The sequence below is a fragment of the Corvus brachyrhynchos genome, unplaced genomic scaffold, assembly GCF_000691975.1.
Source record: "Corvus brachyrhynchos isolate BGI_N302 unplaced genomic scaffold, ASM69197v1 scaffold17, whole genome shotgun sequence".
Lineage (NCBI taxonomy): Eukaryota > Metazoa > Chordata > Aves > Passeriformes > Corvidae > Corvus > Corvus brachyrhynchos.
In genome coordinates, this window is record NW_008240046.1 from 13339851 (window position 1) to 13352842 (window position 12992).

The following is a 12992-nucleotide window of genomic DNA, read 5'->3' on the forward strand; positions in this document are numbered from 1 at the left end:
AATCCTCAGCAGGAATTTACGGTGGTCATCGTAGATCTTTTCTGTCTTTGTGGTTCGATCAAAGTCAACTGAAAGGAGGTTTCTGCCATTAACCTTTTTAAAGCAAACAAAATGACACAATAAATCATGCTGTTCAAACCCCAGCCACCTGTTATTTCCACAAAGCTAGCTATTCTTTAAATACCATTTACAGTGATTGATTTGCTATATGTGTGAATTATTTTAGCAATTTCTTGATATAATTGTAAGGCACTATATTAGTATCTACCTTAGAAGGTCTAATTATATGAAGAGATGGCTCAGAATTTGTTGCAATGTGTTCTTTCTTGATGCTTAGTCAACTGCTAAGAAAATACTGAAAGATGTGTACTGAAAACTTCTGTAATAAATGGGGTCATTTCAGTGAACAAACTACTTCTTTTGTAGGCAGTCTGAAGTATATCTAGCAAATTATTGTCAAAATATATTCCCAGCAACTGCTTTTCCAGTTCGTAACAACCATGCTAAGAAAGAACTGAATCCCAATCCTTCACAGCAAGTATTTTTCAAAAGAGTAAATACAGAATTAAGATCTTCAAAAGCATGTTAGATCTTCAAATTAAGGTTAAACAGTTTTTAGAACATAGGCATCCCCCTTCTGGATCAAATGGAAATTTAATTCAGTGCGCCATCCACTGCTGCAATGTATTTATAAGGCTGAAATCCTTAGCAGAGGATTGTATCTTTCTCCTAGTTAACTGACCACTTAAAGCCATAAATGACTAGGAGACTACTGAACCATTGAAAAACAGTTAAAAATGCTTTGAAGTTTGTAAGTATTTTGATTTGAAAATAAAGCCTTAGCATAGACACATTTATGTTGAAAACATTGTTATTGATATGTTTAAACTACAGTGATGGATAGTGGTTTCTAGGTAATACTTTTACATTGAAATCCACCCCCCACCTCCCTTTAGTGTTCCAAATATGCCAACTTTCAGTTTCATTGAATTAGCTCTCATTTTTGAATTTATAAAAACAAAATGTCTGGTTTTCTTTTCCTATACCAGTATCTTTTCATTTCTCCATTCCCCTCAGCACTGAATTGTGTTTTAGTGTTCTCCAACAGGCCTCGAGGGTTTCTTTGTTCATCTGTAAATCATTTCTGTATCTGCTGTGTCTTTTAAAAGTTTTTCCAGGTGGGGTGAAAAAGTGATAACTGAGATTTTTTTCAACACTATATTTTGCAAACATGTGGGAATTAGGGTAGAAATGGACAGAGAGCTGTGTGAATTAAGAATTTTTAAAAAATTCCTTTTCAAGTACTTCATACATACATTACAAAAGGTGAACAAAGATGGCTACATAACATTCAGAAAAAAAATGAGAATAGATAGGGATACACCAAAGAAATGACCGGAAGATTTTTTCATTTTTTCAGGCTGAATGTTCAAAACTCCATATATCATGGATGGTAATACTTTTACCCTGAGGCTGATAAGCTTCTAAAAGATCAATATAAATTAGATCCTTTATTATTGTTATAAAAAGTATTAAAGTGCTGGTGATAGGCCATAGGCATATAAAATTCCTCCAAATGCTCAGTTTTGCTCAGTCTGTCTATTTATATACAATACCTTTCTCTTTTTTAATATGAAATCACTGGCATGAGAGGAATCTGCACTATCAATTTAAGAAAAAAATCACATTTTCATGTAGATCTCCTAAGTAAAGAACACAAAGTCTAGCAGATGCAGAATAGCTGTTTTACCTATTTAATGAACCATCAATTGTTATTTAAATATAATCTGAAAAATGAATGCTACAGGACTGATTCTAGACATAGGTTAAACTTAGCTGTGAAGTATTCCCATTCAACTCCTTTTTTGTAATATCTTTTTTACTTGTTTTCAGGTAGGTTTTTAAATTTTTTCCAACATCTAATATTAGCTCATTTATCTAAATTCATCCTTAAATTTTCTTTATCTCTGGCTTTTTTTCCCCCAGTGTCTCCCACATATGCGTGCACTCATCTCTGCATGTCCTTGCCTGTTTTGCTTCTCTGATTTTTTTCCTTCCCTTTCTCTCCACCTCCCCTTTCTTTACATTTAATTACGATTTTTATAAATTTTCTCGTCCACCTCTCAGGATTAGACACTGAAGTTAAAATGGACACTTCTGATTTCTGAACTGGCAAAGAAAGAAGGCTAGTTTTATGGCTAAGGCAGACGTCCAAGCAATTGTGGTAAATTTCTTGGCTTAGCACATCCTTCCGGTATAAATTGCAACAAAGTACTTAATCCGCTATCTCACTGCCCTAGCTGCTAACTGGGATAATGTCATCCCTTGCCTTCTCACTTCCCATCTGTTTGGTCTGTGTAAGGGCAGGATAGGAGGGGAAGGAAAGGAAATACCTCTTGTTCCAGCCAGTTTCATGCTTTCAGACTTTGCTGACAGAGCTCTTGCATTCAGGCATGTGAGCTTTTGGTGAAATTTTGGCTGTACTTGCCTAATCTCTCAATACAGATGGGCAATTAGAGTAACAATGAGTTTTGGTGATACAGCTTCTTTCATTGGGCAGGGTAGGGCTGGAATAGCTCATCTCAGCTACAGCAGTGCCTTCTATGAAGTGCTTCTTGATAACATCTCTGCTAAAAATGCTTCTACAGGAAAAGTTGAATATTTTTATTGTGTCCAAGACAAACAAACTCCAAATATATCTGAAACCTCTGGGTTTCATTATGATTAAAACTGTACTTCAGGACATTTCCACTGAAGAGACACTTAATGACACAAAACTGAATCTTCTGACAGTCCCTACCTACTGTCCTGATATGTTTCAGTAATTCACATCTCCGTCTATCCACCTCTGCTTTAATTCCTGTTTTTCTTTCCAGTGAGAAGCATGAAATCTGTTTGTGATTCCTCTGTTGGGAGTAGAAACATATTGTTGTGTCTTACAGAGAGATTCAAGAGCTAATGTGAAAACTGGGGACCTCTGCATAGCTGGGAGTATGTCAGGTCTCAAGAGGAGGCAGAGCAAATGCCTCTTGTGAGCTCCCTTGTCTGTGTTACTGGTCTAGTCTGGGTGCATCCCTTGAGACAGAATTCATACCAGCTCCTTTATTTGAGACCTTTGTGAGACCCTCAGTACAAAGGCCCTAAAAGGGCTCTTCCGTGCAGAGGACTGGCAGGACCTTTGCCTATGACCAGCCTATAGATCAAACATACAGCTCCAGAGACAGAACTAGCTTATTGAACAATTAAACACCAAGTTGGAACAAAAGCAAGATTGACAGAAGATTGTTGAGTTAAGGAAGGGCAACATAATTCCTAATTAATTTCTTTAGAAAGATTACTAGTACTGGGTAGAACTAATACAAGAGAGAAAACCAAGAGAGTATCTGACAGTGTACTTTATAACATTAGATACTGCATATGTACAACACAGTGAAAGTGTCACAGAGATGAGTACATTTACTGGCAATACATTTTGTCACGGTTTTTTGTCTACATTTGTCTTCTTTGCAGCAAAATGCTGATGACATATCTGTCTGTACATGGAAATTATGAGCTCCATAAGTTATTCCTCTTCTTTCTCTTGTTTTCTTTTTCTACTTTCCTACATCCCCCATCCACCCCTGACTGACATTTTGGTAATACCTTTCCATGTAAATCAATTTCACAAAACATTCCTCTTTTGTTCATTGTCATTGCTGACAAGTTTCTTTCCTTTTTTTTTTTTTTGAGGCATTTTTCTCTTATTAACTCATTCTCCACCTGCCCTACTTCTCCCATTTCTATATACACTTTTAATCAGTATTATTTTGTCCTAATCAGTAATCTTTCATTTTCCCTGCCATCTTGTTAAATCTTTCCAATTTGTTTGCTCTTCTCTTTTGGTTTGGTTTTTTTGTTGTTGTTGTTGTTGTTGTTGTTGTTGTTGTGGTTTTTTTTTTTTTTTTTTGGTGTTAATTTGTCTAAGTTAAAGTTGCCCCTGACAACTTTACCTCCTCTTTTTAACTTTTACCTCCTCTGGCACTTGAATGCCAAAACTTAGCATTACTTCTGAGAACTGCACACTCATGGTGATTTGTTTCACTGCCAAACCTCTCTTGGGCTTCTTTAATAAATGAACAGGTGTATCCATAATGGCAGGTGTATTATACCACTGTGGTATGTAATGACATGCCTATGAACCAGAACCACAAGGATGTGCTTCAGAATCATGGCTTCCTTTTCCTCTTCCTTATCCATGTAAGATAGCTGCCACAGGTAGGTACTAGTATATTGTTCTTAAGCAGCAGCTACTGTACATAATTGTTCTTCCTTCTTGGAAAAAAATACATTCCTCTTGTAGAGAAGGTGGTAGAGAGTAATATAACCTGCATAACAGCATGCCCTCCTTTCTTGTCCCAATGGAAGGTACAAAATATTTTAAGATTTCAAATGGCAAGAAGTCAAGTGGCCTAGGCCTTATTTTAAAGAACTGAGTTCAGTTCTAATAGTAAGTCTGATCTGTGATGTGGTCTTAAAATGGTCTCCTGGCAACACAATTTTAAATGCTTAATCTGTGTTGTCTTTACCAAATGGCTGTCATAAATCATAGTTTGCTTCCTACTTGTATTTCACTCACTATATAGGAAGAAGAAATGCCAACAAAATGGTAAAGACATATGTTGGAGGAATATGCCATACACATGCACACACAGTTAAACTCTACCATAGAAGTAAGTCGTAGTACAAATTTAATTTAAAATTAAAAAAAAAAGAAATAAAATCCAGGGATCATGCTAACTTATGGTAGAATAAAACAGGATCCTGAATCGGTTGCATGAATTCAGTACCAGAAAGAAAAACAGTGAAGGAAAGCAGAAAATTATTCCTTTTAACCATTCCAGGCTAAAACCAACAGTTTAAATTCCACAGTGTGCTGATTTCAGCTGGGATAAAGTTAATTTTCTTCACAGAAGCTAGTACAGGGCTATGTTTTGGATTTGTGCTGAACACAGGGTTGATAACACAGAGATGTTTTTGTTACTGCTGGGCAGGGCTTACACAGAGCCAAGGCCATTTCTGCTTTTTGTACTGCCACACTGGTGAGGAGACTGGGGGTGCATGGGAGGCTCGGAGGAGACACAGCCGGGACAGGTGACCCCAGCTGACCAAAGGGATATTCCAGACCATATGGGATCATGCTCAGTGTGTAAACTGGGGGATCTGCCCAAGTCACTGTTATGTGTGATGGGGCACTGCTCTCCTGGAGATGGCTGAACACCTGCCTGCCCATGGGAAGCAGTGAATTAATTCCTTGTTCCACTTCTTTTTGTGTGAGTGGCTTTTGCTTTCCCTGTTAAACTGCCTTTATCTCAACCCATGAGTTCTCTGGACTTTACTTTTCCAATTCTCCCCAATCCTGCTGGTGGGGGAGTGAGTGAGCAGCTGTGTGGGGCTGCTGCTGCCTGGGGTTAAACCACGACACACAGAAAAGAGCAATTAATAAATAAAACAGCCAATAAATGAAGTAATAAAAACAAGTACTTCCAGATCTACAGTCAACTTGTCTGCAATAAATATGCTGTGGTTGTTGGATGGCAATACCTACAGGAATATCTTTACATTTCCTCATTCCTTTATGAGAACGCAGTAGATATGCTTGTGCTTACCCTAAGCTTTCGGCCAAAGACATTGACTTTTCCTTGGGCTTGCTCTTTCCGGAATCGCCACTCCACCAGGTTCTGCCCGTTCTCCCCTGGGAGGGTCATGTTTCTCTTTGCCATGGTTGGGTTGGCAGTGCCAGCCAAGACGTGCGGTTCTGTCTGGTAGTGTGAGTCCAGGCCGCTGGCGTATAGGATTCTCAGTGAGCCGTCATAACCAATCTGGTAGCTATTTCTTAACTGATCTGAAAAGGCCAAGAAGAGAATTACAGGTTACCTACACGGGTTAAGACTCTGCCTTTGTACTGGACACATATTTATGCAATATGTGCATCTTGACTTCACATAACTGACTCAATGGTAATAAAGAGCCAGGGTGAGATTGTTAAGAATAAATGTATCCCATAGGACCAAAAATGCCTTTAGGACCCATCATCAAAGTTACTTAAACACTTAAGAAAGTCTCATCCTCACAGTATATCTTTTGGACTGCCACAAAACACATTCTCTGCTGTTTCATTAGGCATTTTTGGCCTAATCCTAAGCATATGACTACTCACTTTTGCAAGGATGTGGTTGCTGGGGTATTGCATGCTATTTTTAAGCTAAAATATCACTTCATACTATTTCTGTACCTATTTCCTTTTCAATCCATCTCTTCTTGCCAAGATTCCTTTCTAATACAAAGTAAGTATTTTACTTCCCACAGCTGCTCACAAAAGCTATTTGGTTAGAAAACTTACTTAATTCCACGTTTGTCGCAAGTACTGCTTTCCTTGAACAGTTGTTTCTATATAGGTGTAAAAATGTGAATGTATCACCCGTTCCTCCAAACACTGTGCCCCTAAAGTTTCACTTCTATTTGCTGCTTGTACCACAAGAAAACAATTTTCAGGCTGGTATCTGCTGAGAAATCTTTTGTTTACAGTACCTTGAACCATGGTATAGAAAGAATCAATGGATGATAAGTTGGAAGTGATGCTGACATCTTCCTCTCTGCTGGATGACTCAATGTCCACTGTAATGGCCCTTTCCATTTCCCCATGAAGGTTAGTGACGACTCCAGTTGGGAATGTAACGTTTGTTAGACGGCCCTCGCTATCGTAGCTAAAAAAAAAACCAGACCGTCCAGAAATGATACATAGCAGAAACAAATTGTTTTCACTTACAAGTAAAATGAACAAAAATACCAGCTACTCATATTGTTAAGGCATTTTTGCTTTTTTATGTGTGCATGGGATAGGCATAGCAAAGACTTCAAACATGCTTTGAAGTACTCAAAAGCTGCTTAACTACAGCAGCCTCAATGGTGATAGCAAGAGCAAACAGATGGATCTTCAGATCTGCATATTATTCTTTGAAGTGTGACCAGATCCTGCTGCATATCTAATTCACCATTTCAAAGGAAGCATATTTTTTGGTGCTAAATTCTGTAGCATTCTGTACTCACTCCCTATTACTGGACTAGATTTTACTTTTATTGAGTAGGAATCCTCAAAATTTTTGAAAAAAGGGTATCTTAATAAGAGTGTCTTTTGGGCCTTTCTTATTCAATGATTATGCAGAACACCTGTCCTCCTGAGTGCTTATTGTCCCTTGTATTACTATGAGTACTATGAGACAGAATCTGGGGTAATATTTAATCTACTTAAGCTGCTTGTAGCTGGAAACCAGAACAGCTAGCATCTCTAACTTGTTAACTGCCTGCGGATCATAGTTTGAGAATTGTGACACAAACCATGAGATTTTTTCTTCTGTGTCAACTGACATTTATTTAAACCAACAGCTATATATCCACTTAATATGAATAGGTAGATAGAATTTCTGTAATTGAAGTAGATCTATGACATCTAAACCATGTCTTCTCTTATGCTGTTAGGTATACCCTGTTGGTACATGACCAGAGACCATGCTCACATCCAAACGTATTTTGGACACAGTATATAGAGAGAGGTAAAGCACAGTGTGAGCTTGTGGTCATAAAACTTGTCTTTAAGATTAGCTCTTCCAGTACTACAGTCTTGATTTGTCAGCCTAGGTGTTCTGCTGAAGCTCCTTGTTTTGAAGTATAGCCTCTCTGTAGCTACAACAGAGAAAAAAGCACCCGAAGGATGATTCCATGCCCATGTATGACCTGTTTGCTCTCAGGAGTTTGCCATTCCTCTCCTGTGACCATGTAGTTAGAAGCTGAAGAACGCCTGCCTTAGTCTCTTAAAGTAACTAGAACATGACCCTGCAGGTCCCCACAATGTGCTGGACATTTCATGCTGATAATTATCATCAAAATTGCTCCTACTGGAAAAGAAAAGCAAAACGAAAAAAAGCCCCCACAAAGCCCCAAGTGTATCACTGAGGCTACAGAAACTTTCTTAAATTGAGTTAATCCTAACAGCTGTAACCCACAACACACTTTCTCTGAACAGCATGAGTACTGCACAGCATTGCTGTAACTGAAAAGATTAAGTTAAGAAAATTTTTCTTCCAGTTACAAATCTTACTCTGTAGATTTGACAGCTTTTTGCATACGGTCATTTCCCTCCTTTTAGCACAGTTGATTTCCCTTGTTTGTGTAAGACTTTCACTTAGCAACAGGCAAGAGAAAAGAATGTTTAAAAATCAGAAACCATACTGCAAGCCAGGGAAGTCAAGTGGGGAAACTTATTTTTTGAATTAAGTACATTTCATGATAATGGGGTTTCTTCCAGTGTGTTTCTGTCCCTAATTGGGGTTCTTTTTAACATACTGGACTCGGCAAGCTGAGATACTCCATTTATGCGGGAGACCAAAACAAACATACTGAAGTTCCTTGTGCATGAATGTGACTGCTAGCCTATTCATGACCTCAGTCTCATTCCTCAGTTCCAAGACCTTATTTTATTTTCATGCACAGCTTCCCTTTGCAATTCCCTGGGGAGCATATATTGTCCAATTAGTGTCCTTTTCTATTTTCTGCTTTATGTTTGAAAATGGTATCAAATTACTTTGTTGGGAATTACTTCCATCCTTTGATTCCAGTAGCCAAGTACTGGTCTTTATTCCAAACAATGCTTACTAAAGGCACAAAAGATAAGATTTCCCTTTAAGAACTTTTTTCCCTTTTAATCACAGTATCTGTGAGAAACTAATTATTTCTCAGTATACCACCTGAGTTGGAAAATGCTACGCATTTAGTAGTATTCAGTGCAGTGTGTGGCTTCAGTGCAGTATGCAGCACTGAACTGTGCTATCCTTCTTTTATGCATTCTTGCTTCCACATTATTACTTTTCAACTGTGCCTACAGTTCTTGAACTGGTCCCGTCTTTCACAAATATGGGAAAGCACATCATGAGCCTGAGATAAGCAGTTAATATTATTACAGTGGGGGAGAGTTCAAAGACCAGCAAGAAATCATGCTACACATTCATGTTCTTAAAAACATGACTGTAAAGCTGAAAGAATCTTAAAAGCCATGATTGCTTGGTTCAGGCATCCTAGTGCAAGAAGAAAATGTGACTGAGATGTGAAAGGTAAGAATAGGATTTCTCATACTTTTATAGCCAGGAACAAAAAGAAAAAGGGGAAATAGGCCTTTCTACAATTCACTACATATTCCATTTTATCACAGATTGCAATGTGTGTCCTTCATTTTGTTCACTGTACATCGAATACTAAACTTACTTTATACTTGCTATCTTCTTGCCCACAATCAAAGCCTTATCAATGCACAGCATAGCAACATCACTCATACCTTTGGGCATTCTGCAGCCATTTTTCTTATTACATTCAAATATCCTTGCATTCTGCTGCCAAGGTGAATTTATTCATCCAAGATTGTCAGTTTTAGACTGAGAGATTTCTTTTTATCTGCCTAGTGTTCTAATATTGAAATTGCCCTAAAAGGAACGAGATCTGAAGTCTAGAGGGCGAGCGCCTATATTTGGCATTTCACAGCCTCTTTGATCTTTTCATCCAAACACAAGCTCAGGCACACGTGTTACCATGGAGCCCTCTGATCTTTCTCCTTTTCCAGGCTCCACAGCAAAGCCGTTCAACCAACCTCTTCAATTCCTCAAGAGTGAGTTTCACATAAACTTTTCAAAACTCTAAACCAGAAACTTGCTCCCTGGATGTGACATTGTGTGCATTAATCCCCTCAGCTCATTTCTGTTCGCATTAACGTAACAATCTTCATATTTGGTCAATAACTACGAAGGCAGCAGTGGGGACAGCTGCCACCACTGGTAGCTGAAGTTCCCCTTAGATCAAATTCTTTTTCTTCTTTAGGATGAGCTGCCACTGCCAGATAGTTTTCCACTTCTGCAGTGAGAATTTCTCAGAGATAATGATTATCAGCTTCCCAGATTCTTGACCTTTTGCTCTTCACCTGCTGGAAGTCTCTCTTCCATTGTTCATCTCCTTCAGTTTTAATTACATGCCTTCCCAGACCATTTTCTGTTCTAGGCTATGTAGGACACTTCACTTTGCAGTAATAACTTCCTGGTAAGCCTTGCCACAGATGGAAATGTCCTACTTTCTTTATTTTTGACTTGTTTCTCAAGTGCATTTTATCTTAGTCCGTAGCACATTTAGCTCGACCCCAACTTGCAGAGCATTATTCATATCAGAAGCTATTTCAATGTAGAATAGGGAGCTGTAGAAATAAAGTGTATAGTAAAGGCTGCACCTAAAGCCAATTGCTAAGTTATGACTGATAACTGTTTTTCCACAGACCTCTGCAGCACAATCCCTTAACAAAATAAATTCTGTGATTTTTTTTTTTTTTTTGCTGTTGTAAACGTCAGGTTGAAGAGCAAGGCACACCAGTTCCAGCACATTTCAGATAACAAGACATACGGTCCCAAATGCATATTAACTATTTAAGACTGGTTACAGATTATACTATTAGTTGGGATACTGTAATAAAGAAATGAAGCATGAATGCATTTCATAATATAGACATGTATAATTTTGACAGTAGAAAGAAAAGTACTGTTACACTTTCAGTCAACTCACATCAGGTATTTCCTCTATGCATCTCAAATTACCAAGAGTGGCTAAAAAATTTATGGAACATTACCCTACTTGTTTCAAACTATTAATGGGAAGCATTTTATACCAGAATGCTGCTTCTTGGCAGGTGAGAACAGAAGGTTCAAGGTTGACATTCAGGAGTGCAACATGTTGTTGTTTTAGGTGCATACCATGTTGACAACATGCTGAAAAATCTGTCCTAACCTGGCAATGAAGTGTCTCTCTTGGCTTGTTGAGGCCATTTAAGCTACATTTACATAGAGGACCGTGGTCCTTAACATGAAAGTATTTTGGTTTCCAAATACATTCTTTCACTTGTATTCAGCCTCCGTAGCACACTGCAGGTTTAGTCCCTCCCAAATAGTGAATTCAGATTTGGAAAACTACAGTAAAGAAAAGCCACTCCAGTAGCACTTTCATTGCATGCTCAACCAGTATCAAAATGGTTATCTTGCCGATCAAAAGGAAAGAAGCCCACAGTTTATATACCATCACTTTTATTGTCATTTCATCGCCCGTAGGGAGCTCTTCTGTCCCCCACTGGTTTAAAATTGGGCATGGCAACTTAATGGAAGCTCTAGTTCTGGCCACCTTTAACCATTATGTGGGTTGTTGAAAGAAAGAAAACTTTCAACTTGAACATAATGAAATGTGCTATTTTTTTCCTTTACTCCATTTCTACATTACTTTCATTTTGATACGCATTTTTGCTTTTTATATGTCTGAAGAGGGACTGAATGAGCCTGCTAAGAATGAAAAAGGTGAAAATAATCTACAGATGCATGGGCAGAAATGATTTCTTTTTTTTTTTTTTTCATTTCTTATTTAGTCTGATTGAAATAGACACTTCAGTGCATCCATAACTACTCATTTATAACCTGCATTTATTCCTTTATTTCCACACAGTATACTTGTATTTGTATCTTAAAAGGTTTAGCATCTTGCTTGTGAATTCACAGTACAATTATATTTCAGGGAAACCTGAAATATTAAACTATGACCTTTTTGGAGATATAACAATATTTTTTTTATAAAAACACCAATCAATAAAGAATATGGCAGTATGTATTCCTAATATTTTGTTTTGCTCAACAAGAAGAAGGCAAATAACAATTTGGTATATATTAGTAGCCTGTAAATTATGACAAGTGGATTTTTAAAATTTTATTTTATTATTTTCTAAAAAGTGATAGCATTTCTCTTTTTTTCTTAACTGGAATATTGTTAAGCATGAAGAAAAATGCAGCCAGGAAGGTCAACTGTATCCTTGGGGTGCATCAGACACAGCATTGCCAGCTGGGCAAGGGAGGGGATTGTCCCACTCTGCTCTGCACTGGGGCAGCCTCACCTCGAGTGCTGGGGGCAGTTTTGGGCACCACAGTGTAAGAAGGATGTAAAGCAGAGCATCCAAGGTCACTTGGTTTGTTCAGCCTGGAAAAGAGGAGACTGAGGGGAGACCTCACTGTAGTCTTCAACATCCTCGTGAGGGAAAGTGCAGGGTAGGGCACTGATCTCTTCTCTGTGGTGCCCAGTGACAGGACCTGAGGGAATGGCATGAAACTCTGTCAGAGGAGGTTTATGTTGGATATGGTTTATGTTGGAGAAGGTTCTTCACCCAGAGGGTGGTCAGGCACTGGAACAGGCTCCCTGGGGAAATGGTCACAGCACCAGCCTGACAGAATTCAAGAAGTGTTCTGACAATGCTCTTGGGCACATGGTGGGACTCTTGGAGCTGTTCTGTTGCAGGGTCCAGGCCAAGGCCAGGAGCTGGATATTGATGATCCTTGTGAGTCCCTTCCAACTCATATTCTATGATTTTATGGAAAAAAAAAATCAGTATTTGTAGCGGTGCAGGTGGCTGCAGCTACTCTTTGTCCTGAGAAGAACTCAGACACCCAGCTGTGGTGGTCAGCAACCCAAGTTTAGCATGTAACTTTCAGTCATGGTGAGAACCCCTGATTCCCTTGTTCTGTCTTTTGCATGTTTTCCCCTGATTGGTTAATATTTTGTCTTCTTGTTTTATGTATGAAGTTATGTATATTCATTTTCCTTATTTAATATGTATTGGTTCTAGAAAGTTCTTTGTTCCTCGACGCCCCATTGGATCCTTCCCTGAGTCCCTCCTATGTGTTGTTCCCATCCCTGGACCCTCCGACCAATTGGCCTTTTCGTCCCTGTCTTTTCACAGGAATAAACCTGCGTGGAACATATATGGGGAGTCCCCTCTCTTTACTTCTTTGCCTTCGCCTGTGTTCCTGCTTAACAGCGGCAGGAAGATACAGCCCCTTTTGGGTGAGGAGCTCTGCCCCTTTTTCATTGTGTGTTGGGCACTGTCGCCTTCCAGA

At 38.7% G+C, this 12992-nt stretch overlaps 1 protein-coding gene across 1 annotated transcript in view; it reads right to left on the bottom strand.

The window, feature by feature from the left end:
* TENM3 (teneurin transmembrane protein 3) overlaps positions 1–12992 on the bottom strand; it is a 1268339-nt gene that overhangs the window by 12513 nt on the left and 1242834 nt on the right. The window contains exons 31-33 of the mRNA XM_017744521.1: positions 6568–6743; positions 5646–5881; positions 1–93 (exon numbers count right to left, since the gene is read on the bottom strand). The exon at positions 1–93 is cut by the window's left edge and continues 7 nt beyond it. Coding sequence (XP_017600010.1) covers positions 1–93; positions 5646–5881; positions 6568–6743 — 505 coding nt within the window. The remainder of the gene's footprint in view (positions 94–5645; positions 5882–6567; positions 6744–12992) is intronic.